Below are 27629 nucleotides of genomic sequence, written 5' to 3'. Positions count from 1 at the left end.
ATTACTGTTTGTTTCATACTCAGCCTAGGCGGCCACCACACACATCCATACACACACACATGTGCCGCACGCAGCCATCCTGCCCCAGGCCCCCGATCTGCCCACGTCCTTGAGATGCATTCTGCCTCAGCCCTGAGGAAGGGAACTGAACTCGTCCATCCCTTATAAACCCCTGCTCCTCATCGACCACCTTCATGTGACCCGCCCAGCCCCTCGGTGTCTCCCATCTCCATGCAGGTCTGTGAAAGTCGGTGATGTGGCCACACCCATACCTGGGACCGAGAGCCACCGTCCCCTGGCCGGCTGCAGCATCCCCCCCAGCCTGGTCCTAAGGGGCCCCCATGACACTCACCTGGCTGTGCACTTTCTCCAGCTCCTCCTTGCTGACCGACGTCTTGCTATCCTCCATGCTCCCCAGAAGGAGCTGCACGTCTGACAATAGCGCATGAGTCCTTCTGAGGTCCCTCCGAAGACGCTTCTCCACGTCAAAGTCTCGATGGCCGATCTGGAAGCCAAGGGAAGGCTCTTGTGAGCTAAGACGGCAGAGCACTGGACAGGGTCCGAGTTCTCCAGAACCAGGCTTCCCTGGCTTCAAATCCTGCCCCTGCCTCTCACACTGTGGGACCCTGGACAAGACCCTTCTCCTCCCTGAGCCTCAGTTTCCACATCTGCAAAATGGGAATGGCATCAACCACACGGGACTGCTATGGGAATTAAGTTGGTGTTTAGCCAAAGGCCTGACTCATAGTAAAGGCACACGAATATGAGCTGCGCTCACTGCTGTTTTCACAGCCTAGAGACATCCAAAGTCACTGGGTCTTACCTTTTGCACTCGTGTCATCCATATGGCCTCTCCTCACCTTGTAAGAGCCTACAGCTCGGGCGAGGCCCTCTGGTGACCGAAGTGAGGACAGCAATTACCCAGCCGGGGCTGAGACTGGATAGGGCCGGAGACTCCTGAGGGACTATTCATGCTCTTCCTGTGGGTGCTGCATCTCTGTTCATGCAAATTCACTGAGCCGTAGAGTGGGGTACACTATGCTTCCCAGCATGTATGTTGCACCTCAGTAAATAGTATTAAAATTAGCTGTGCTGGGCGCCTGGGTGGCTCAGTTGGTTAAGCAACTGCCTTCGGCTCAGGTCATGATCCCAGGGTCCTGGGATCGAGTCCCACATCGGGCTCTCAGCTCAGCAGGAAGGCTGCTTCTCCCTCTCCCACTCCCCCTGCTTGTGTTCCTGCTCTCGCTGTCTCTGTCTCTGTCAAATAAATAAATAAAATCTAAAAAAAAAAAAAAAGCTGTGCTGTTTTTGGAGGTCTAAATCAAGTTTTTCTGTCCCTTGAGCTGGTCTCCTTTGCCAGGTTAAGGCGCGAGGCCATTTTCTGCAGAGGGATGCAACCCAGAAGCGAGCGCCTTCCTTCCCCCAGCATCCTGAATGTGTAGGCCTTCCAAGTGGGTAGCTGTCCAGTGACTCCTGCAGAAGCCACATCCTAGACTCAGCGCCAGGACGGCGACAACCCCCAGGGGCTGACAGTACAGGCTGAGGTGAGCGGAGTCAGGTGCAAGATTACCCCAGAGGCCCGACACGAAACACTGACAGCCCGTGGTCTCCCCTAGAAGTGGTGCTGATGGGAAAAGCACCATCTGAGCATCTCTGAAACTCAGAAAGAAACGAACAGCCCCCTTCTTGGCCTCCTCAGGAGACCAGCAGAGAGAACACGGCACCGTCGATCAGATGGGGAGTTTTCAAGAAAACGCGGTGTAGGTGTGTCAGCCATAGGACCCAATTTCTACACACCTGGATACCTGTGCCTTTCCAGAACCATTTCCTGGGATGCTCCCAATGCCCTGGAATGTTCTAGAAAGAAGGTGGGGTTTGGAACGGGGTGGCCCAGGTTCTAAACCCTGGCTCGCCATTTGCTAGCAGAGGGGTGTATGGCTGCGTGGGGTCACCTCTCTGAACCCAAGGCAACTCACCTATAAAAATAAGGTAAAAAAAATAAAAACTCCATCCTCCATGTTGAGATAAGACAAGGATCAGGCATGATAATGGACCAGAGAACACTTCGTATGCTGTCAAGCGCTTTATAAATATAAGGAATTATGAGTATTGTCTGATGACCTAGAATGCACTCCTCTAGATTCTGCATTACTATTTCTCCGCTCCCAGTTTGGAATTCTTTGAAAAATGAGTTGGTTCTTCAGATCTAGCCTCTTTGTTCTCAAAGGTATTGCTTTAAGTTTTAAATGTTGGTCCTATATATGTGTGTGTGTGTGTGTTCGTGTGTGTATACATATATACATATATATATATAACATAATCTCACCTGCTGAGCTGAGATCAGAACTGGACATTATGCCAGGCCCTTCGTCACATGTTATTACATTTAACTCCTGTGACAATCTCTTAAAAATAGACATTATAATTTCTATTGCCTTTATAAAAGCAGAAATAGCTTACATTTATAGAGAGCTTTCTAAGTGTCAGATACTGTTCTAAACCCTTTATGGGAGTTAACACGTTTGGTCCTCATGAAGAATCTATGAGGTGTGTAGTATTACAGTTCCCATTTTACAGATGATGAAGCTGAAGCCTACAGAGCGGGAAGTAATTGGCCCAGGATCCCGCCTCCACTGAGTGGCAGAGTTCGGATGATAGGAATCCAGTTGTCCTGACTGGAAAGAGGTGATTTCAGTGAAATGGATGATAAAAGAGGTAGGTTTTGCTCTTTAATTTAAGGGAAGGTGTTATGGAAATAGAGAGGAACATCAGCCAGCTCAGGCTTAGATGGGATCAGGAAGAATCTTAGGTAAGTGGGAGCCAGGTGAGGTATGGGAAGAACATTCCAAGAAGAAGCCATGCCATGAGCAAAGACAGAGGGCTGAGAAAGTCTGGTGCCTCTGGTTCCAGTGATTAGCATGAGGGCATAAAACATGGAGGTGGGGCAGATCACAGAGCAAGAGAAGTTACCTGGGGCCAGCTCATGTCTTGTGAGCAAGGTGAGACTCTTATGTACTGTCATAAGAAAATGGAGGCAGAGGTGGTGAAATTGACAGAGTAAGTGATCTACTCAAGGTGATGGCGTGGCTATGCAGCAGGGATTTGAACCCAGGCAGCTCAGCATTAGAATGCAGTCTTTAACCACTGCCCTGTAGTGCCTTAGGGGAACCTGAATCATGATTCACTAATTCGAGCCCAGGTTCGTTACCATGATTGCATTCAAGCAGCATACTCAGCATCTCTCTTATTTTTTTCTTTTTTATCTGTTCTTGCTCTTTACACATCCCAGAGTATAAAGAGCATTCATTCTCCTGCAGGGCAGGTTGGCATCAGGGACATTCCTTGATGTTGGCACTGACCACGGCTCAGATATTACCACCATCCCTGCCAGGAAGACCCTGAAAATGCTGCCATCTGTCTCCTTTCCAGAGGGATCTTTGCAAACCCAACTCACAACAAAAACCTCAAACAAGTCACCCTCCCCTTCATAATGAATTGATACAGGAGAGGAGAGCAAAAAAGAGAGAGAGAGGGAGAGCTCATTAGGTTAATGGGAAATAAATGTCATCCTGCAAGTTTGCATTCTGTAGCACAAAGATCCAAATGTGGATAAAGCTAGTGAATAATTAACCAATAAATCTAAATGATGTTTAGTGTTGTTGTGGGCAACCGTATTCAAATCTCAACTGTTTCACCATTTATCATAAAGCCAAATTGTCTGGGGCAGTTGTTAAATGTCTGTTGTCAAGGATCTCTCTGAGCACTTTAAAAATGTAATCTTGAAATGCTGGTAAGGATAATCAACCACTTTATAGATGGGGAGATTGAGGCTAAGAGAGAGAATGGATAACATTCTGAAAAAAATCAACATGGTCAAAAAAATGTTGTTTCTAATTAACTGGACCTTAACCATTTTTAAGCAGCACAGTGCTAGATTTTAAAAATACAGGCTTTCAAATAATACAGACTCCATTACAAATCCACTTAGGCCACTAACAAGCTATATGATCTTGAGCAATTTGCTTTAGCTTTTGAGCCTCAATTCTATCACTTATAAGAAGGAACTAATAATACCTTTCCCACAGAATTGTTGTAAAAATCAAATACGGTATGTTACAAAAAACTACAATTAAATAGTTATCTATGGGGCACCTAGGTGGCTCAGCCAGTTAAGCATCCAACTCTTGGTTTCAGCTCGTTATGATCTCAGGGTTCTGGGACTGAGTCCCACACTGGGCTCTGTGCTCAGCACAGAGTCTGCTTGAGATTCTCTCTCTCTCCCTCTGCTCCTCCCCCAGCTTGTGCACTCTCTCTCTTTCTCTCTCAAATAAATAAAGAAAAATCTTTAATATTAAACAAACTTCAAAAGCAAGAAAGGAATAAAAGAAGAAGAAAAGAAAGGGGACAATAAGCCAACAAATACTGAACACAAAATAAGAGAATATAAATAACTTCACATATATCAGTCATTCCACTAAATGTAAATGAATTAGATTCTCCTATAAAAAGTTTGAGACTGGGGCGCCTGAGTGGCTCAGTTGGTTAAGCGGCTGCCTTCAGCTCAGGTCATGATCCCAGAGTCCTGGGATTGAGTCCCACATCAGGCTCCCTGCTCAGCAGAGAGCCTACTTCTCTCTCTCCCTCTGTCTCCCAGTTTGTTCTCTCACTTTCTGTCAAATAAATAAATAAAATCTTAAAAAAAAAAATTTGAGACTAAAACACTGAATTAAACAGCACACACACACACACACACATTTGGAAAGGTTGAACATGAAGGGATTTAAAAAAGGTCTTGGCAGGGGTGCCTGGGTGGCTCAGTGGGTTAAGTGTCTGCCTTCGGCTCAGGTTATGATCTCAGGGTTGGGAGATTGAGCTCCATGTTGGGCTCCTTGCTCAGTGGGGAGTCTGCTTCTCCCTCTCCCTCTGCCCCTTTCCCCTCTTGTGCTCATGCACTCTCTCACTCTCTCAAATAAATCAATAAAATCTTTAAAAAATATATAAATAAATAAATAAGATCTTGCAGGCAAACTAACTAAAAGAAATCAAGCAAGGGTGCCTGGGTGGCTCAGTCATTAAGCATCTGCCTTCGGCTCAGGTCATGATCCCGGGGTCCTGGGATCGAGTCCCACATCGGGCTCCCTGCTCTGCTAGAAGCCTGCTTCTCCCTCTCCCACTCCTCCTGCTTGTGTTCCTGCTCTCGCTATGTCTCTCTGTGTCAAATAAATAAATAAAATCTTTAAAAAAAAAGAAATCAAGAAAAATAAAATAAGGCAAAAATCATTCATGAGAAAAGAGGGACCATATCATAATCAAAGGAACAATCTGCTAAGGAAATAAAACAATACTAACTTAGATGCACCTAAAAACATAATCTCAAAATATATACATGCTCTGGAGAAACTCTTGCCCATGTGCACAGTGAGACATACGTAAGAATAGGCAAGGCAGTTTTATGTCTTAGAACAGAAACAACTAAATATCCACCAGCAGAAGAATGGAATTAAAAATAAAAAGAATATTGTGTAGCAGTTAAGATGAATGAATTAGGGGCGCCTGGGTGGCTCAGTCGTTAAGTGTCTGCCTTTGGTTCAGGTCATGATCCCAGCGTCCTGGGATTGAGCCCCGCATCGGGCTCCCTGCTCCGCGGGAAGCCTGCTTCTCCTTCTCCCACGCCCCCTGCTTGTGTTCCCCCTCTTGCTGTGTCTCTCTCTGTCAAATAAATAAATAAAATTTTTAAAAAAAAGATGAATGAATTAGAGCTCCACATATTATCATGGAGTGGTCTCCAAACATGGTACAAAAGGCAACAAAGTAAGTTGCAGAATCATGTTACTGTATGTGGTTAAAGTTCAAATACATATGCCAGGGAATTCCATACTCCAACCACAGGATGATAGTCTCCTCTAGGGAGCAAAGAAGAAGGAAGGAGGAAGGAGTGGGAGCTTTAGGAATGGAAACAAAGCCGCCAACATAGCGAGAGCAGGAACACAAGCAGGGGGAGTGGGAGAGGGAAAAGCAGGCTTCCCGCAGAGCAGGGAGCCCGATGTGGGACTCGATCCCAGCACCCTGGGATCAGGACCTGAGGTGAAGGCAGATGCTTAACAACTGAGCCACCCAGGCACTCAAATGTTAAACAAACATTTAAGTGTGTTTTCTTTTCTTAAAAATATCTGAATCTGATACCGCAGATTTTTAATTTATGTGAACCCTGGGTGCTTGGTGCATAAGCATTGATTATATTATTCATTCTACTTTTCCCTGTGTTTGGCAAATGTCTTTTAAAACATTAAAAACTACCAAATGTGATCATTTATTTAAAGGTTCCAGCTTGGTGGCTAACATGAAATTAGCATTTTATTCATTTCAAGTCACCTTCTGTTTCCACAGAAAATGTTTCATTTCAGCAATATCTATAAAAACCTTTCTTTACTGGATTACCTACTTTGTTTCCTCCAGTGGACCATGCTGAATAGAATGCCACCTTCTCCCGGTGACTTCCCACTATCATTCTAGAATCAAATATTGGGCTGGGCTCTCTTGCACTGATGCTAAAGAAAGAGTAACCCCAATGGCTCTGCACTCAATGGCCTGGTTCGCTTGGCTGAGATACTAGAAAATTCAGAGCAGGAAGATGATAAAGCTTTCCTGTGGATTCCTTCAGCTTCCAACCCAGACACTCAATGCTATGGTGGTCCTGCTCTAAGATTCACTCACTTAATCAATTAAAAAAAATACAGGGGTGCCTAGGTGGCTCAGTTGGTTAAGCATCTACCTTCAGCTCAGGTCATGATCCTGAGGTCCTGGGATTGAACCCCGTGTCAGGCTCCCTGCTCATGGGGAGTCTGCTTCTCCCTCTCCTGTTCTCCCTGCTTGTGCTGTCTCTCTCTCTCTGTCAAATAAATAAATAAAATATTTTTAAAAATACATAATGAGCACCTATTTGTCTAATCGCTAGGGCGATGGCTTGAAGAAGGGTCCACATTCCTTTGTGACCAGAAAGAATAACTCTGCTGATAGACAGCGAGATCATTGCTAATTAAAAGACAGTGCATGCCCGTTAAGCAAAGACCTTAAAATACACTCCTGTGCGGCTTTAAAAGAAATTATCGAAGCCACAGGCATCTCTCCGATGTTGGGGTTTCATGTAGTGGCAGCACAGGCAGGGCAAGGAATATCTGGGCGATGGAGGAGCGCTTCCTCTCACCTGGGAAATCAGGAGCTGGTGCTGGGCTCTGCGGGCTGCTTTATTTACAGCCATGAATTTTTTGCAAAGACGGAGGTTAATTTTGTGCTCAGGGGACATTTGGTCATGGCTATAGACATTTCTGGTTGTCACAACGAAGGGGGGTGGTATGTTGCTGGTATTTGGTAGGTGGAGGCCAGGGAGGCTGCTCAGCATCCTAGGGGGCATGGGACCGCCTCCCTACAGCAAAGGACGATGTGGCTTGAAATATCCACAGTGCCGCAGTTGAAAACCTTGGTATACAGCCATGGCAACCTCCCCGCGGGGCTCTGCCCTCCAGAAGCTCAGAGCAGTTCATTAGCTCACCCAAAGCCATGTAACAGAAGTGGCCCCAGCGAGGGTTTCAAGCTACATTTGCTCGACTCTGAGCCTGACTGCCTCTAGCAGAAGTCTTGTTCTCACGAGGCCAGCTGTGAACACAGTCGCCATTCACATTCACCCCCTTAAAGCTAGGGCTGCTTACCCTCCCTCCCCGACAGTTGCTGAAGGCAAGGCGACCTTGTCTGTCCCTTCTGGCTAGGCGCACTCTGTTTATTCTCGTGGTCCTTCCAAGAACCCTGCTGTGTGTGGACCCCAGAAGGTCTCCTTTGAAGAGCAGTGAGTGTGGACAGGGCTGGAATTGATGGGCCAGAGGGCACTTGGGAGGACCTGGTGGAGGCTGGCTGAACCGACTGGCCTCTGGCTTTTCCTGAGGACTTACTGAGCTGTCCTCCCCCTTGGATCCATCTCTCTGAACAGCGCCTAGAGGCAGGGAATGTGTTCTCCCAAATGCCTGCTGGGGCTTCCCTCTTACCTGATCACAGAGGGTTCCAATCAGGCCTTCCAGATCCTGCTTCTCGTGGAGGACCATCTGCTTCTCCTCGTATTCTTGCTCCAGCTGCATTTCGAGCTGGCGGAGCTGCGGGCACAAAGGGCAGATGCAGACATAGGCTAAATGAGCTCCATCCGGACAAAACCCACAAGACAGGGAGACCATCTGGGGGGGGGGGTGAGATATGAAGCTCACAGCCCCTTGCCCTGTTCCACAAAGGCCACCCTAGCGATTAGGAAGTGGGTGTCTCTGTTGGAGAACTCAGGAGCCTAAGAACTTGGGAGCCCGACAATTATGGGGACAGCTGGCCAATGATGGGGAGCCCCCGCCACTCACCGTGAAGCCCTCGCCCCCCCAGTTCCTTGCCCACTCCCCAACAGCTGTTTCCTTACTATGCCATGACCTTGCCTGAATAGTTGCAAATCTTGGCACTCTGACGTTTTAAGGCTCTGGGCAACATTATACCCAATATATTAAAATGTAGCCACCTTCTTTATCAAATAGACTGTGACTCCATTAAAAAAAAAAAAAAAGAGGAAGAAGTTTGCATTTGCCATTACTCGGTGTTGTGGATTACATGTTCGGGTCTCTCCCAAATACCTATGTTGAAATTCTAACGCCCCCTGTGCAGTATTATCTGAAGACGCAGGCTTTGGGAGATAACTGGGTTTAGGTGAGGTCCGGGGGAGTGGAGCCCCCATACTGGGATCAGGGCCTTTCTAAGAAGAGATCCCAGAGAGCTTGCTTCTTCTGTCTCTCTCCACCACCTGAGGACACAGCAAGAAGGCAGCTATGTGCAAGCCAGGAGGAGGGCCCTCACCAGAGGCCCAGTCTGCTGGCACCTTGATCTTGGACTCCCCAGTGTCCAGAACTGTGAGAGATGAATGTTTGTCCTCTCAGCCCCGATCTGTGATACTCTGTTACAGCAGTCCAAACAGACTAAGACATTTGGCTCCGGGCAACTCATTTCATTTCATTGGCTCTGATTTCTCTAATCACCCAGCAAAGGCAGGTGTTCTCCACTAAAGTGAATACCCCACGATAACCCCTTTGCACACCCTCTTCCCCGCCAGCCCTTCTCCTATATGCTGCCTTGCCCACCCCTTCTTCCTCCCTTTCCATGCTGTATCAATTACCCTATTGCATAGGTGGGCAAACTGAGTCAGAGAGACGTTCTAAGGCCCCTACTCCTAAATCAGTTGCCGCTAAGAGCAGTTAGCGTTCTACCTCCTGACACTGGCTCTTCTGCCACCCCAGACAGCCATCACCATTCCCACCCAGGTAGCTGAAACCATTGATTTTCTGCCACAGCAAGAGATAGATGGAGCAGAGCAGGCGCTAGATGAAGTCCAAGTGTCTGCCATCAAGAGAAAAGTACCTTTCTCTGACCTTGCTCTCTCCCTTTATAAATCTGTCCATGCAAACACCTCAGGAGGGCCTGGGTCACATCTCCACCTTATCGGGGCCCTGGCTCAGGGCACTCATGATGCTTTGAGACACTTTTAGAATGCACCAGAAGTTGTGCAACCTTCACACAAGGGCATAGGGGCAGGGACAGAGGGCTTCCATCTCCTGGCCCATGGAGGGCAAACTAATGATTGATGGCCACTTACGTAAGAAGCAAGTCCATTTCAAAACTTTAAGAGTGAGAGACACAAGCCCCTCTGCTCATATCTGCTTTTAGAGTGGAGGCTGGCAAAGCTAAAACACATTTTGAAAAATACACAAAATAATAAAGACTCTGTATCAAGCCAGGCAAAGTTTTCTGGAGTGTGTTCTGCAGGATGGCTCCCCATGGTGTGATGGGTACGTAGGTGGAGGAAGGTCCATGCTAGAATGAGTGTGGGAACCACTGAGTTAACGGGTTCTTCAGTGCAAGACTTATCAGAGCCTTTGGCAAATTCATGTGCAGGAAGCACTAGGATGCGGCATTGCCCAAGGCTGACTTCTATCAATGCTTCCTAAAATGGCCTTCCACGGTCCAAACATTTGCAAAAGAAAAAGAATTTAAATCTAGCATTTTCAGTGAGAGACTGGGCTTGGGAGTGAGACAGACCTAAGCTTCAAGTCCTGGCTTGGCTACTTCCCCACTAGGTAACTTTGGGCAACTCACTTCACCATTTTGAACTCTGGTTTTCTCATCTGTGAACCAGGACCACAAACCTCACAGAATCCTTCAGAGGAGCAAGGAAGTGGATGGACAACAAGAACCCATTTGGGTGCACAGTGCTCACTGGGTGTTCAAAGAATCCCATTCATTTCTCCCAGATATGTAAGAACGGAGAAAAAGCAGAAACTGACCCCTCGATGCAAACTCCCAGCACTTTACAGTTTACAAGCTATTGCCCATTCTTTTATCTCCTCTTCACAATAGCAGAGGAGGGCAGAATATTTTCTATCATTGCTTATATGTCTTAGATCAGAAAATGGAGTCTCAGGGAAGTTCTGAGACTTAACTCAGGGACACACAGGTCTGGATGAGTCCAAAATCGTTGACTTTCTTTCCAACCCTGGGGAGTTTGGGAAGGAATGTGCTTGATTCCTCGGGATGAATCCATGTAAAGCCCCAGAGGGACTGAGCTTTAGGGGGACCCCAAAAGGAGTATTTGAAGAGCAGGACAGGCAGCAGATGCAGCAGCATCCACCACTAGGGGGTGAAGATTGGGCTCAGCTCTCAAACACTTCCCTGGAGTAAGGGCAGGGTACCAAGGCAGTCTGATCTGCCCGAAGATGTGCTCAGCGAGACTCCCATCTCCTGCCGAGGTTCTGACAATCACCAAGACGCCCTTAAGTCCTGCCCAGGAGGATGCTTGGCTGTGGGCTCTGCAGGGCACCAAGGCCCCATGCCCTCCTTCTCTTGGATGGACGAATCACATCCAGGAGCAAGGGAACCACCCGGCTGGTTCATTGGCTCTTCTGCAGGGCCCACTGCTGGAAATCCACTATTGCTTGTAAGTTTCCAACAAACAAGGATTCCATTACAAAACTGCTGCAATGTTTCCCCATCTGAGATCTCCCTGAGTCTTCACTGTGACCCTGCAAGTAGTCACATTATCCTATCTTACAGATGAGAACAGTGAAGCTTATTAGTAAGGTTGTGTGGTTCCTCCAATAGCCCCACACCTGGTAGCTGATGACATTGAGACCTGACCCAAGCATGACTTGACTCCATGACTCCAATGAAAAGCAGTGACATTGGCTTTCTTGTGTGTCTTATAAACAGGCTCTGAGTGACCAGCGCTGGATACAGAGCAAGGAGTCCAGGAACAGCATGGACTTAAGTAGCAGTGAAGGCTTTTAAATCACTTTCCCAAGATGGCACCATTGTTAAGGTGGAAGGGCAGAGATCCAAACCAAGAGTCTGGGAATTCCAACACCCAGGCCCTCAAGCCCTACAGCCTAGAGGTCTCTGCAGACAGACCGCCGAGGGAGCCTGTAACAGGAATCAGCTTTGGAAAATGCTACTCCACCCCTTCTTGGAGATCCAACTGCCCATGAGATGATGAAGGACCTGGAGGGGTCCCACAGTGAGAAAACCTGTTCACTGAGCCATAACCCACAGCTTTCCAGCCATCCCACTTAAGAGGTGCATCTTCTATTCATATCAATCAATGCATCTGTAAGGATGTTTATCTCGGCATTGGTTAGGGTAACAGAAAATCCGAAAATCCTCAATTCCCAACCACAGGGGACTTGTTGAAGAGATTACAGCACGTGCCTAAGGTGGACTGCTTTTAAAGCTCTTAAATATGTAAGTTAGATCTGTATTTACTGACATGGAAAAAGGCCCAGGATACACCGCTGAGGGAAAGAGAGCATGACCCCATTTAGGGAAAATGATATCTCAATAAATATGTATGCGTGTGTGTACAACGACAGAGAGCTATGAAATGACTTTTAAAATAGTAATAATGATGGTTTCTAGGTGGTACGATTGCAAGGATTTATTGCTTTCTTACCCACTGTTTGAAATGTCTGCAGGAGCTTGGATGAAGTGTAAGAAACTATTTGCAAAGGAAATAGCCCCAAGAGACTAGTCCCCTCCTCGAAACCTGTTAAGTCCTTACTCAAGGTATAAAATTACATGGCATTATGGGCTTTTTGCAGAAATCTTGGGGTGCTGATGCTTGACAGTTCCAGTAGCTTCTGGAAGTTCTAGGACCATATTTAAGATAGGTATTTCTGCTCTAGCACCCCTGACAGCTAAGGTCTTCGGTGGTTGCAGGAATAGTTTGTCCCCAGGCCCTAGAATCCACCCCTCTCCCCGCCTCCCACGCAAAGGAAGATGGCACCAGGACCAGACCTGTCAGGGCCCAAGGGCACAGTTCTGTTTGCTGTTCACATACCCGCTTCTGGCAGGACTGGCGGACATCTTCCAGCTCCTCTTCCTGGTCCTCACGATCCTTCTGGTGCATCTGCTTCATCCGCTCGATCTCCAGCTCAAACCTCTGGCGGAGCTGGGTGGGGGCGGACAGCAAGGACAGAGGCACATGAGGGTGACCCACACCAACCATGTCAGACTGGTTATCCCCCCTCCTGCGTTTTTCATTTCTGGAGTGCGGGGAGGAGAGTCAAGTCATCCCCCAGGCACCCACCCAGGAAGGTCAGAAATGATGGATAAATAGCCCACGTGCTGCCTCTATCCCTTCCTGCAGTCATTACAAGCATCACTAATCAATCACACTCTTTCCCATTGAATTTAGACAGAAGACTCCTTCAGGATCCTTCTTAACACTTTCAACACAAAACAAATGTGTCATCCCTGGAGCAAGCATCGGTGAGGGTTTTTTAGATGGATGGCTAGGTGGGTGGATGGATGGTAGAACAAAAGTTTATTCATGAAAACAAGAAAGGCTGCAGAGGGAGAACGTTTGCCCAAAATGTCACCTTAGACAATTCACTTTGCCTCTGATCACTCTGTGGAAAACCACCACCTCAGGATGCTTTACGAGAATTCGATGAGATCGCCCGCATTAAGTATCTAGCACATTGTCTGGCACACGATTATGACTTTCTCTTTTGAAAGCAGACAGGAAGGACTGCCCTTCTCCCTTTCTGGAAGACAAAATTAAGAGCTGTGTCCCTTTTAAATGAGAACCTCCAAAATTTGCTCAGAGCCAACAAAGAGCCACCTGCGGGGCAGGATGTTTAAACCGTGTGACGTTGTATAGAAGGTTCTAGAATTGGAAGCAGATGTCATGGGTTCCTGTGGCGGTTCGAGACGCTCCTTTCTTGATCTTTGTAATTGAGGGACTGACTCAAGCTCTTGCTTCTCAAATTCCGTGGTGTGTTAGCATTACATAAAGCTATTTTTAAAAATTTACATTTCAGGGCTTCACCCTAGACCTACTGGATCAGAATCTCTGGAGTGCGGACTCCAAGAATTTATACTTCCAAGCTTCCATTTATCTGTACTCTAATGCCGTTGGTCATGGAGCAGCATTTGGAACCCAATACCTTAGATGGGTTACAATGTAGAAACTATGATCATTTACCACACCACCCAGAGCCTCCTACCAAGCCTTCGGAAGGTTACAACTGCTGTCCCTCACATAGAAATTAAATTGGGAAAAAACAATCTTGGTCTTTTAAAATGTTGACAATATTCTCTACCATGCAGGACCATGGTGGAGAGGCAAAAGGTAGCGTACCACAGAGCCCCTATTACAGTTCCTGGCATAAAATAGGCTCACTTTAAATGTCAACCTCCTTCCTTGCCTCCTTTAAAATGACAGAGGTTATGGGAAGATAATCCAAAACGAGGAGCTTAAGCAAGTAAATATAATATTTCTTTTTCATTTTTTTTTCTAGCCTCTTGGACACTCCTGACATCTGCAATACAATTTATGTCAAGCTTATATGAGTTAACATAAAATTCCCTGGAAAAAGTGCTATACTGTGATCAATAAACATCTCCCGATGTCTACAAGGACACAGTGTGGCGTGAGGTTCTGGGCGAAGCTAAAGACGGATTCAAGCGTTGCGTCAGCCTCGCCTTCTGTGTATGCTGAGGGTTGAAAATTAGGAAGGATGCATTAACTTCCCAGTCCCTGAGGTCACAGGAGTACATTTCTGCTCCTGAGCACCGAGGGGTCCCCTGGTGGTGTCTTAAAGAACTCAGAATTTTCCAAAATGCTGGTTTTCCAAATAGCTGGGTTGCTATACGAACTGCGCCATTCTCCACGTCCCTTAAAATGATCTACGAAGATATTCCACCTCCTTCATGAACCTCCGTGGATTCCTAGCTGGATCTGGGGGAAGCCAGGGGATTGACAAGGCTCCAGTTTTCTCTGTACAGAGGAGGAGACTGAAGTCTGGAGAAGACAGGGGGGGCTTGCTTAAGGTCATAGAGACTGAGCTGCCTGGAGGACCCCATGTGGATGTGACCATATTTCAGCTCCTTGAATGCCACAGGACTTTCCTCCCCCCAGGCCTTTGCATGGGCTATTCCTCCTGCATGGAACTCTCTTGGTGCCAACTTGGACTCATCCTTCAGTAAATGTCACTTCCTCCAGGAAGTCTTCCCTGATTGTTCCCCCAACCTTGCTCCCAAGACCAGAGATGCAAATTAAACTTTCTCAAGATACTCAGCAGGACTATAAACTTCCAGAAGGCAGAGGGCACATCTGCCTTGTTTTGTTTTGTTTTGTTTTGTTTTGTTTTGTTTTTAGAGAGACAGAGAGAGTGGTGGGGAGGGACTGAGGGAGAGGGAGAAAGAAAGAATCCCAAGTAGGTCCACACTGAGCATGGAGCCTGATGCAGGGCTCGATCACACGACCCTGAGACCATGCCCTGAGCCAAAATCAAGAGTCAGATGCTTAACTGACTGAGCCACCCAGGCGCCCATGTCTTGTTTACACCTGCATCCTTAGCATCCACACCTTGCATGATGCAAAGTAGGCGCTTGACAAATTCTCGTAGGCTGAGTGAGCTAAAGGAGCTCAGTGTTCTGAACTGCTTCAGACTCTGTCCCTCCATGCCCGCCACACCCGGTCTCAGTACTTAGGAGGTTCCTTGCCAGTGGAGTGAGAGTAACTGAGAAGCCAGGGCAGGCACCCCTGCCTTCCCACTCCCTCACCCCACTGAACCAGAGCTGCTCAGAGTTCATCTGCTCTACATATTCATGCTATGTAGTCATATTTTCTCGGAAAGGGGGTCCCTGCCTTATAACCGCTTCAAAATCATTGCCACTTGTGAAATGCTACATGAGAAATTTCTTTCCAGCTAAGCCTCAGGAAAAGGCTTTGTTTCCACTTGAAAATCTGGTTTGTTTTTACCTTGGGATAACAAAGAGCACGCAACTCACATTTCCTTTTTCTCTTTGGCCACCAGGAATTTCAGAGCTGAAACCATTAAGGGTATAAGATCACATGTTTTGTGTATCCGCCATCCCCAAACCTCCTTGGTGTCTATTTTAGTGTATGTTTTTCTGGCTTGGATTGTTTTATTTATAATTTTTCTGTTTTAGGATGCATACATTCTATAAGCTGCTTCGAATTCTTTGTGGAATGAGGTGGGCATGTCAACAAAGGAGCCTACAAAGAAAATCTTCATCGGAAACTTCATTAAGGGTGCTGGTATTAGGGGAGTCGCTATTCCTGCCTTATTTCCCTTAGTGGTTTTGTGTTTCCCAAAGATTAGTGCCCCAGTCTTCCTGGAGGTTGTGCACAGTGCTGTGCATGCAGCAGGTGATTTGGACTCAGATGTCACGAGCTCCAGATCCACCCCTGACACCCCCTCTGGGTCTCCGAGCCTCAGCTTCCATATCTATGAAGAGGGGATCATACTGGTGTCTGACCCTCGCAGGATGGCAGGAGTGGGCTAGATCAGGAAGGATCTAAATGCCAGGCGTGGAGGTTAAGAGGGTCTCATGGTTAATAGGGAGCCACAGCAGAATAAGGAGACGCTGAGCGAGGTGAGGTGCTGGTGTTGTATTTCAATAACCCCCTTCTGCACCGGAGCCAGTATGGGACCTGGGACCGAGATTTCCTACCTGCTGCAGCTGCTTGATGGTGTTCTCTTGTTGGTTCTGGATTTTCTGTTGCTCGAGGGCGCTAGATTCCAGCTTCCAGAGCCTCTCCTTCAAGCCAGCTACACAGTTCTCTCCCAGAGAGGACAACCCCAACAGCTCCCGCTTATGGGCCTGCAGAGTCTCCACCTCCTGCTTCAGCTGCGAGGTTTCCTGCTCCTTTTGCTACAGAGGTCAAGGTAGTGGAGATCCAGAGTCGCGTGACCACACGTCCCATCACCAGGGAACAACCTGTCATCCCTACCTCGGCCTGGAAACCCTGTGCGACACAGAGGGCTGCTCCCTCGGACAGTTCACACAAGCAGGGGTGGGGGCCTTTGTGGGGAGCAACACCACGGCCCCCAGAGTTAGACCTCAAAGCACATAAAGGGAGTGTTTGCCCATTTGTTTTTTTTGTTTGTTTGTTTGTTTTTAAAGATTTTTTTTTTTATTTATTTGACAGAGAGAGACATAGCAAGAGAGGGAACACAAGCAGGGGGAGTGGGAGAGGGAGAAGCAGGCTTCCCCGCAGAGCAAGGAGCCTGATGCGGGGCTCGATCCCAGGACCCCGGGATCATGACCTGAGCCGAAGGCAGACGCTTAACGACTGAGCCACCCAGGTGCCCCGAGTGTTTGCCCATTTGTAAGCCGGGCAGCTGCCGAGGAGGGGATTGAGACACTGGGGCAGTGAGGCAAGGTGTCCAGAAATGACTCGTCCAGGTTAGAAAGTCAGCTCCAGGGTCAAAGAACTTTGGGCTAGATCAAGCAATTGCTGAATGCCAGGCTGAGATCTCTCTTGGGGGTAGCAGGGAGCCACAGAAGGATGGGGAGCTGTTGAGTAAAGTGTCCGTGTCACATTTTAATAAAATCCCTCTGCACTAGAGCCCGCATGGGATGGGGCACTGACCCTGGATGGGGTGACAGTAACTCATTCTTTGCCCAGCCTCTCCTACCTCCCAGGTGGGTACCTTGAAAGTGCTCAGATCATCTGATGATCACTCTTCCAACCACTGTTTGTTGTATTAAGGCACCCTGGGACACATGACTTCAGCTGGTTGGCGGGGACTAGCATACCCCTGCCACCAACCCCCTCCAGAGTTCTCTCCCTGTCACTATTTACCTTGGGTGCACAGGGGGGTTTCCTGGAAGCCAGCAACTAAGAGCCTAGAGGGCTCCATGCCCTCCCCATCCCTTACCTTCAACTGTTGCTGAAGCTGGCCTAGTTCCCACCGGACACTGGTGTTCTCCTGGGTCACTTTCTCTCGAAGACCCTTCTCAAACACGGACTCCCCCAGGGCCTGGGCCAGCTGCATATCAAACCTGTTTAAGCAGAGCGTATGTCACGGTACTGTGGGGGGACCCTGGGGTTTGTGGGGGGAACAAGGGCTGGAGAGAAGCAGTGAGCCTGCCGGCAAGCATGAGAAAGAGAGAGAGAGAAAGAGAGGGAGGGAGGGAGAGATGGAAGGTTTCGCACGGTGCTTTTATGTAAGGTTGTGGATATGCAGGAGGAATCTAGAATGTCAGAGAGCAACTTTTAGGGCTCAAACAGAGTTTCCACAAAAATAATGGAGACTTATATAAAACACGATTAAATACAGAGGTGAAAACCAGAGTAGAATAAAACTATATACAGATGCAGAAAGAAGAAAAAAAACATATAGAATCATAGAAAAATCTCATCTATCTGGTTTGCCCATATATGCGAAGACTCTTTAAATCTACAAGGCCCAGGTTTGGGGTCTAACAGTCACTGATCGGTGAAGGAATGGAAGTATATATCTGCACAAACGAGAGAGTCTACACTGCGTCTCCTACAGGATATCACCTTGCTCCTGCACTCATCAGCTATGTTAGAGCCCAGTGATTACTGATAAAAGGCTGGACATTAATACATTCAGTCTTGCCTTCATTTGTTTCCCCAGCAAAAAACACAGACTCGACAGTCCTCTTGGGGGCTGTCCCGGGAATCAGGAAATGCCTCATTTGGGGCCCATCTGCCCCTCCACAATGGTGACCGCTGAGTGAGAAACACCTCCAGGATTTGACATCATTCCATGCAGTTCCTTGCACTTCTACCCCTCTCCCAGATGAGGAAACCAGTAGAGGAGGCTCTGCCAAGGCTCAATAAGATGTGACCATGGTCATTTGCCCTTGGTCACTTGCCCTTGGCCTACACAGAAAGCCCCACGGCTCCAGGGAACTGGGCATGGTCAGAATGGCTGAGCTGGGCATGGGGCCTGGACCCCGGTGAGAAGAAAGTCTCCCCTGTTACAAGACTATCCAATGTATCTTAACACTAGATGGTCATTCAAAGCCTCAGACTCCCAAGAGAGCCCATCATGGGTCACATGAGGGAGTTCTCCTGTTGGAAGAGCCCAGGAGCTTTCTGATTGGCTGATGGTGACATCATTCAAGAGGCACCACTGGCCGCCTAGAAAGGGAAACATCGTATTGGTAATAAGGCTCCAGAGTCGCAGAGTGCCGGGTTCTGGGCTCTGCCGTGGGGTCCGTGTAGTAACAATTCGACAAGAAACATGGTAATGATATCCATTTTACAGAAGAGGAAGCTAAAGTTCAGAGAGGCAGAGTGATTCGGCCCCAAATGCCAGCCGGCATCCAGCTTCTCTGCTGTCTTAGCTAGCCCCCCATCTACCTGGCACAGGTGGGGGGCAGACTGTGGGGACAGGCAGTGACAGAGGGTTCTGAGGAGTCCCTGATCTAACAGGCCACCTGATGCCAAAGAATGGCTCCTACAGAGACCCGAACTTCTGGAACACACGGACCGACTGACTGCCTGAGGCCAGACGGATTCACACACCTGCTTCACCCCACCCAAAGCAGCCCTGGGGTCTAACCTCCAGCGAGTGTGGGAGTCAGTGAGCCCAGCACAGGCCTCACCGCAAGGAAGCAGGCTGGGGGTTCCATCAGCCCCGGAACTGAGCTCTGTGACCCGTGGGGTAACCGTGGCAACAGGAAGCCAAGCCCAGATGGAACCACTTCGGGCCGCTGTGGACTTAGAAGCCACAGTGGGAGCAGGGAAACTACGGGCGTGGAGACATCAGTCCACCCGGGGCCCAGCAAACCGAGGAGGCGGCTACATCTACACTTTGATTAGACTTAGAGAGCTATGAGGAAGTGTTGCTCCCTTCTAGATCCTTCCCCACTACAGTCATTTTGCCTGATTTCCCATCATTAGAGTGAGGTTTCTATCGTCCATAGGCTCCCTGCTAAAATGCTGGTCCACCTAGAAAGATAATGGCTGCCGTTTGCAATGAGCTTCAGAACATGAATTAATGTCTACGAGGAGATGTAGAGGGGGAGGGAGCATCACAGGACAGGTAAGTCTTGGGGGGAAGCAATGTAAGTATGAAGAAATGGGGACTTTCTCAGGGGAGCCCTACTGGGAAGGTCTTGAGTGCCCAGAATGGAGGATTCTGCCCAAGAGGTGTCAGGGAAAGACCAGAGAGATGGAAGTTTCTGGTTGCATAAACTCCATGGACAGCCCTCAGCCCCATCAGAGGGCAGAAACCTTCCATATAAACCCTCAGAACAGAAGCAGAGGGGCGCCTGGGTGGCTCAGTCAGTTAGGCATCTGCCTTCGGCTCAGGGCATGATCCCCTGGGATCGAGCCCCGCATCGGGCTCCCTGCTCAGCGGGGAGTCTGCTTCTCCCTCTCCCTCTGCCACTCACCCCTGCTCGTTCTCTTTCTTTCTCTCTCTCAAATAAATAAAATCTTTAAAAAAAAAAAAAAAGAACAGGAGCAGAACCCACAGATGAAAGCCAAGATTGTCATAGATGGCAGAAACCCCAGGGGGAGGCTGGAGTCACCACCTCTTGGTCTTACAGATGGGGTCTGTAGGAGCTATTTTTTTTTTTTAATTTTGTTTATTTGACAGAGAGACAGAGAGAGAGTACAAGTAGGCAGAGTGGCAGGCACAGGGAGAGGGAGAAGCAGGCTCCCCGCTGAGCAGGGAGCCCAACATGGGACTCGATCCCAGGACGCTGGGATCATGACCTGAGCTGAAGGCAGATGCTTAACCGACTGAGCCCCCCAGGTGCCCCTATAGGAGCTATTCTTCAGGAATAAGTCCAAGAACTCCTTCGGAACTCAGCCTTTCTCTGGCCCAGAGAGGCACTATCATTTGACAAGGTCACACAGGAAATGGCCAAGGTAAGACAAAGCCTTTTTCCCCACCGCAAGGACAAGGTTCAGCCAGAGTCCCCAGGAAGGTGAAAAAGGAAACAGAGTCAGATATCAATAAAAGATTAAAGAAACCTCTCTTGTTTTGAGAGGGCACGCTAACAACCCCCCAAAGACTTTTTTTTCCCCCACAAGAAAAAGCCAGCTCAGAAAGGCTCCAAGTGAGAGAAACAATATTTAATTATGCAGACCAAGTTCAAAATCTATGCCACTCCCATGAAAACATAATTCAGTGTGCCACCTTTTGCACCTCTCATAACATTTTTATCCCAGACTGTCTAACTAAAAGACGCTGTATCTCATCACTTTGTCTCCCATCAAGTCTCCATTGGAGGTCATCTGACTCAAAAGGGGACCCCAAACACCCCTAACTACCCTCACCAAGTAAGCTGAAGGGCTTCCAACAAAGCCAGGGTGTCCACAGATAAACCAGCTCCAAGGGCTCCAAGGTTTTGCAGATGGAAGCTCCTGGGTCCCAGTCTAGGCTCTATCATTTGGGGAGCATGGGAACCAGAGTACAGCTCCAATAATGGCATCGTGATAATGCAAAAGGCCCCGTCCGTCCGTGCCAGAGCTGCTCACGTGATCTGAGAGTCTAAGCCCTAAATGTCAAGAGCAATGAGTAGATTTTTGGCCTCCCCATTCTGTGGTCCACAATGGGGCTAGGAATCAGACGTCAGTCCGTTGGGCCTACCAACCACATCATTTAGTCCTCACCACCATGGGGTGTTCTCCTCCCCGACCCGAGGATGAGAAACTGAGGCTCAGGGGGTTGAATGACTTGTCCAAGGTCAACTAGAAAAGGACACGGCGGGCACCTGGGTGGCTCAGTTGGTTGGGCGACTGCCTTCGGCTCAGGTCATGATCCTGGAGTCCCTGGATCGAGTCCCGCATCGGGCTTCCTGCTCGGCAGGGAGTCTGCTTCTGCCTCTGACCCTCCCCCCTCTCATGTGCTCTCTCTCTCTCTCATTCTCTCTGTCTCAAATAAATAAATTTTAAAAATCTAAAAAAAAAAAAGAAAAGGACACAGCGAGGTCTCGAACTGGGGTGGTTTGACATCAGTGCTTGCTCCCCCAACCACCATGATAGGGTGTCCTTGCCCTCCATAACCAACTCTTCACTTGATAAACGGGGATGTTGAGGCCCAGAGAGGCCAAGAAAGCTCCCCGAGGTCACATGGCCGATTGGGTAACAGGAAGGAATCACTTCTTGCTGCAGACGTGGGAGAACCTTACAGGAATAAGGAATGAGTGGTGGGGAGGATATTAGGGGCCGGACAAGAGGGTTAGGCCTCATGGGTGAGGGGCCCTGACAGAAGTGAGGGGGGCTGAGGAGGAGAACCTGGAGACCCCAGAAGACCCCCACGCCAACGCAGCCCACCCCAGAACCCCGGGCGACGGGTGTGACCTGTAACTCACTTCTTCTGCTTCTTCTCAAGCTCGTGATTTCGGCTCTGCTGGTTCTCCAGCTGGAGGCGGGTGTCCTCCAGGTCACAGGTCAGATGGTGGCACTTCCTTTTCAGCTGGTGGGCCATTTTCTTGGCCCCCTCGTAAGCACTCTGCAGCTCCCCGAGCTGTGGGAGTCACAGAATGAATTACCCGGCTCGGTCGCCACTTGAACGGGCTTCCTACTTTTTACTTCAGGCAGCTGTGCCATCCCTGAGGTGAGCATGGCGGAGAGAGAGAAGGTGCTGGAGCCGGAGAGACCCGGACTGGACTGCTTTCTGCCCGTGTCGCCGTGAGGAAGCGACTTCTCTGACCCTGTCTGCTCAGTGGGGAGACGGGGGCCATTCCATCCATCTCTTGGGGTCGTGTTTAATTTGCCTCCATAATAGTCCTGCTAAGGCGCCCACAGATTCTTTACATGTCCTGCCTCAACATGACAGCACCGTGGGTCCTGTGTAATTAATAGCCCCATCCGCGGGCATCACATGTCTGAGCCATGTGGGGATTAGCCATGAAGCAGCCAAAATGGCGCATCTTGAGGATCTGCCCACGAGACAGGCTCTGAAGCTCAGGGCCATAAATGGCACTTTCGATGGGCCAAATGGCACTTTTGACGGGCCGAATGACACAGCAATACACATAACCGTAAACACACAGAAAAGCAAAGCCTCTCGCCTCTTCCTCAAGGAAAAAAACCCTCCCAAATGTCCTAGTTTAAATCTGGGAGAGAGAACAACTCAGCACACTTGCTTTGAAGAAATGGCCTCATTAAAGAATTTCTTTAAATAAGCAAAACTCTGAGTTAATGAAGCCTGTAATTCTAAATTCAGTATTTGAAGGCAAATGGGATGTTTTCTTAGATTCTGCGGCTCAGAAAGGTTGCAGCTTTATTACTTTTTAATGCAGCATGCATAGCTCCCCCCTTCCTTGGGGGAAACTGACCCGCCTTTATAATTTGTTACTAAAGAGCTCTGCTGTTTCCTTGCAGTTGGGTTTATCTACAGCTCAGATGCTTTTGAGAATCACAAAATAATGTCCGTCTTGGAAGTGACCACTAAAACCATCATTGCCAGGGAGGATCCTGAGCTTCCATTGTTTGTAAAACCCCACGTGACCTCACCCTGACCCCCCTCTGCAAGGTGGTCATGCAATGCTTTTCTCTCGTAGTGAGGAGATATGTAAAACGGTAGGACAGGCAAATATGACCTCAATTCTCAAGGTGCTCATCACTAATGGGCGTGGGGGACCAAGAAGTAAGCAGATGTTATAATACATCATGATGAGGTTTATACTTGGGGACACAACTCAGGGGCACCCAACCAGTCTGTATCAGGGGAGACTTTCTGGAGGGAAGGACATGTAAGCTCAGATCTTAAGGATAGTTGGAGGTATCCAGGTCGGGGAGAGAGAATATTCTAGGAAAAGGTAACAGTATGTGCAAAGGCCCAGAGGTGATGAAGACTAAGGCAGTGCAAGGGAAGAGGATAGAGAGCCCAGAAATAGACTCACTGAGATATAGACATTTGATCTTTCACAAAGGGATAAAGGTGATACAATGAGCAAAATAGTCTTTTCCACAAATGATGCTGAGACAACTGGTCATCCACATGCAAAAAAAAAAAAAAAAAAGAATCTTGACACAGACCTTACACCCTTCACAAAAATTAAATTAAAATGGACCACAGACCTATATATAAAATGCAAAACTATGAAGCTCCCAGAAGATAATGTGGGTGAAAACCTACATGACCTTGGGTTTGGCAATGACTTTTTAGAAATACACCAAAGGCATGACCCATGAAAGAAAGAGTTTATAAGGTGGACTTCATTAAAAGTTAAAAATTTCTGCCCCACAAAAGATACTATCAAGAAAATGAAAAGACAGGGGTGCCTGGGTGGCTCAGTCAGTTAAACATCAGCCTTTGGCTCAGATCATGATCCCAGGGTCCTGGGATTGAGCCCCACACTGGGGATCACTGCTCAGTGGGGAGCCTGCTTCTCCCTATCCCTCCCCCGCCACCCCGCTTGTGCTTTCTCTCGCTCTCTCAAATAAATAAAATCTTTAAAAAAAGAAAGAAAGAAAAGGAAAAGGCCAGCCATGGACTGGGAGAACATTTTTGCAAAAAACATATTTGATAGAGGACTGTTATCCAAAATATACAAGGAATGTTTAAAACCCTACAAGAAAACAACTCAATTAAAAAATGGGCCAAAGACCTTAAAAGACAGCTCGCCAAAGAAGAAAGACAGTGAATAAGAGTCTGAAAAGGTGCTCCACGTCATAGGGCATCAGGGAATTGTGAATTAAAACAAGACACCACCATGCACCTATGAGACTGGCCAAAATCGGGAACACAGACAACACCAAATGCTGCCAAGGATGTGAAGCAATAGGAGCTCTCAGTGCTGGTGGGGATGCAAAATGGGACAGCCACAGTGCAAGACAGTTTAGCAGTTTCTTCAAAACTAAACACACTCTTCCCATATGATCCAGCAATTGTTCTCCTTGGGATTGACCCAGAGGAGTTGAAAGTTTCGGTCCACATGAAAACCTGCACATGGATGTTTAGTTCAGCTTTACTCAACAATTGCCAAAACATGGAAGCAACCAAGGTGGTCTTCAGTAGGTGAGTGGATACACTGCGGTCCATCCAGGAAATGGAATATTATTCAGCACTCAAGAGAAATGAGCTATCAAGCCATGAAAAGATGTAGAGGCAACTTCAATGCCTATAACTAAGTGAAAGAAGCTGATCTGAAAAGGCAACATACCATATGATTCCAAGTATATGACATTCTGGAAAAGGCAAAAGGATGGAGGGATGAACTGCTGAGGCAGAGAGGATTTTTAGGGTAGCAAAACTCTTCTATAAAACTATAATGGAGGATCCATGTCATTATACATTTGTCTAAACCCATGGAATGTACAACACCAAGAGTGAACCCTAATGTAAACTATAGACTTTGGGTAATAATGATGCGTTAACAGAGGTTCAGCCATTGTATTGAGGGGGTCACTCCAGTGGGGGGTGTTGACGATGAGGGAGGCCATGCATGTGTATAGTCTAAGCAGGGGATGTGTAGGAAGGTACCTTCCTCTCTATTTTGCTTTGAGCTTTAAACAAGTGAGTGTGGTTGAATTCAGCATGCTAGGGCCAGTACACTCAGTTATGAGAGCTGATTCTCTTCCTAATTCCACACCCTGTACTCTCACAATGGTAAGCTGACATTGACCCCAGTGGAAACATTTACACCGTGGAAATTGGCAATTGGCAAATGCTGGACATCGGGGTGTTTATTTTTAGAGGCCCAGTTACCAACACACCACTAGCTGGAGTGTAGGCTTGTTAGATGTAGTCTAGGCGTAGTTGGAGACCATGCAAAACAGGCAAAGAGGCCAAACTATGCCTACATTCATCTAGAAAAAGATGAATCTAGATACAAATACCTGATATTTGTAATGTTCAGCTGCACTTTCAAGAAAGGAAGGAAAATTTCAGGATATCCAAAATGCAAAGGACACAAAACAAGAGCCATGATGGCAGATGCTGATGCTCTGGCAGCCAGGGTGGGGAAGAAGAGGAGCAGCCGAAAGATCCAGAAATACCACTAAGGATCATGGCTGTGTTTGAATGCCCTGACAGAGACAAGAGACAAAGCCTTGGGACTATGGAAGGTGGGGGTTGGAGAGAAGACCCCTGCATTAAGTCAGGACCCTCAAAGTGTTGCACTTTGGAGTGAGGGGGTAGGAAAAGCTCCACCCACCAGCCTGGAAGGGGGTCAGAAATCCTGGTGCCAGGCTGGCTCTGGGTGGAGGAGAACGTATTCCCATAAGAAATCAAAACCCTAGGTCTGTGTATCAGGTGGGTTGAGAGCTTGAATTGGCACTTTGCTCATGTTGCAAAAATCTGCAATGCAGAGAATTTTGCATCATCTCAGGGACTGCTGTAGAAGACAGTGCAAAAATGCTCCTTCTAGAGAAGAACACCCACAAACCTATAAACGTAGAACTGCCATGAAAATCAATACAAAGTTTTTTAAAATTTAAAAGTAAGAGCAATTGACACAAAAATAACTAAATTCACCATAAGAGTCAGAGGAAGGAACCATATCAACAATGGCCACCCCAGTCTCAATCAGTGGTGGAAGGATGCTCTCAGAACTGTTTGTGTCAATTGGCTATTTAAGTTTAATAGTAAAAGACTGGGTAATGATAACAATGCATCGTAAAACTTTCAGAAGGAAAGGAGAATGTTTTGTGGACCATTTGTTTTGTGTGTGTGTGTGTGTGGCAGTTTTAAGTTATTAGTTTTTAAAATCAGTACTTTTTAATGGAAACAACTTGATCAAAAATCTGTCACAGAATTTTGAGACCCATTAAAACAGAAGTTTAATGAGAAAAAAAAAAAGAGAGGAAGAAAAAGGAACATTCCACCACACAGACTACCTCGGGCTCCCGTAGTGCAGGAGTAAGAGGGGTGTGTTAAAGATGAGCTCACAATCAAAATTTACAAAGCATTCAAGGAAACTTGCAGTAACAACACAGTCTGAAAGAGACTGGAAGATCTCTTAGCCACAGTGTGGCAGGTGGGCGAGGGGAGAGGCTGAAGGCAAGGAGACCAAGTAGGAGGCTGTTGCTCTGGTCTAGATGAGAGTTGGAGGTGGCAGATTAGAGGCAAAGGGGATGGATAAGATTGGACGATCCTAAGGGCATATTGCAATCATTTTACAGAGGAGAAAGATCTGAGGTCCAAGACCCAAGACTCTTTATTCCAGAGTATTCTTTCCCCGTGTGCAACACCTATATGTAGACAAACTGTTTCCCATCTCCCACAGTGGAGGTGGAAAAACATGAAATGGGGGTGCCCTCCTTCTCCCTCCCCAGATTTGGCCAATACCTTGAACAGTGCTGCCAAGAACCTGACCAATCTGACACTTTGGGGACCCAGACTAGCTACAACCTCTTACCTTCTGCTCCAGCTCTTTCCTGGATGTCAGCTCTGAGTCCAACCTCTCCTCGAATTGCTGCAGACGCTTCCTGAGGAACTCGTTCTCCATCTGAGCACAGTCGAAGTGAATTTGCCATTCATCCGCTATTTAACAAAGTCGGGGGTGGGGGAACCAGGAGGAGAGGCGAGGTGAATGAAGGTGGTTCTCTCAGACTTTCTTAGCTCTTTGCACACAATTTCTCAATATGGAGCTCCTGAGGCCTGACCTTGGACTTCAGGTTAAGAAATTCTGCTTTAAGTCCAAGTTAAAAAAAAACAAACACTTCTTCCAGGCAGCCTGTCTTGACCACCTCTAGCTGTCTAAATTATTGGCTGCTCACTATTCGAAGCTCGGTTGCTTTATACAGTTTAATTTCTCTACAAGCATATACATACTTTTCTTTTTCCAAGGAAATTCCATAACCTTCTAGGTCAGGAGAGCTGTTTCAGTCATTTGTAGATCCTCAATACCCTCTAGAAGCATCCACTACACACAGAAGTTTCCCCCATACATGTTGAAACAAGTTCACCAACTAGAATCATCTTACTGGCCAACCACATTGGGCGACAGTACGTAAGCAGTGACTGCTGGTTAAATTAATTACCAAATAAATCAATGAACAATAATTAAAGGGTCTACTGAATGCATAGCAACAGAAACACTGGTCCCAAGATATCTCTATGAGATAAAAGAACAATCCCTTGATTCAGTAAAAATCTAAAAAATCACTTGCCGGTGTGATGAAAACTATATGACTGAATAGAATGGGCTAGACCAGGTTATGATATCTTTAGATTACTCTATTACAATGTCCCTTAAGGTCACGGAGCTGTGGGAAACATGTGGGCAACTGAAGATAGTGACCATCCACTTCATTCATCTCTCCATCCATCCATCCATCCATCCATCCATCCATCCATCCATCCATCCAT

General features: G+C 47.5%; 1 protein-coding gene across 2 annotated transcripts in view; it reads right to left on the bottom strand.

Moving 5' to 3' along the window:
* MYO18B (myosin XVIIIB) overlaps positions 1-27629 on the bottom strand; it is a 246725-nt gene that overhangs the window by 90168 nt on the left and 128928 nt on the right. For both annotated transcript variants that reach the window (XM_035017247.1, XM_035017246.1), the window contains exons 28-34: positions 26677-26801; positions 21682-21836; positions 17259-17382; positions 16048-16248; positions 12401-12511; positions 8037-8141; positions 353-505 (exon numbers count right to left, since the gene is read on the bottom strand). In XM_035017247.1, coding sequence (XP_034873138.1) covers positions 353-505; positions 8037-8141; positions 12401-12511; positions 16048-16248; positions 17259-17382; positions 21682-21836; positions 26677-26801 — 974 coding nt within the window. The remainder of the gene's footprint in view (positions 1-352; positions 506-8036; positions 8142-12400; positions 12512-16047; positions 16249-17258; positions 17383-21681; positions 21837-26676; positions 26802-27629) is intronic.

This window comes from Mirounga leonina, unplaced genomic scaffold (assembly GCF_011800145.1).
Source record: "Mirounga leonina isolate KUSES-001 unplaced genomic scaffold, KU_Mleo_1.0 Mir_171, whole genome shotgun sequence".
Taxonomy (NCBI): Eukaryota; Metazoa; Chordata; class Mammalia; order Carnivora; family Phocidae; genus Mirounga; species Mirounga leonina.
Note: the sequence above shows the minus strand (reverse complement) of the source record. Positions and strands in the feature narration are given on the sequence as shown.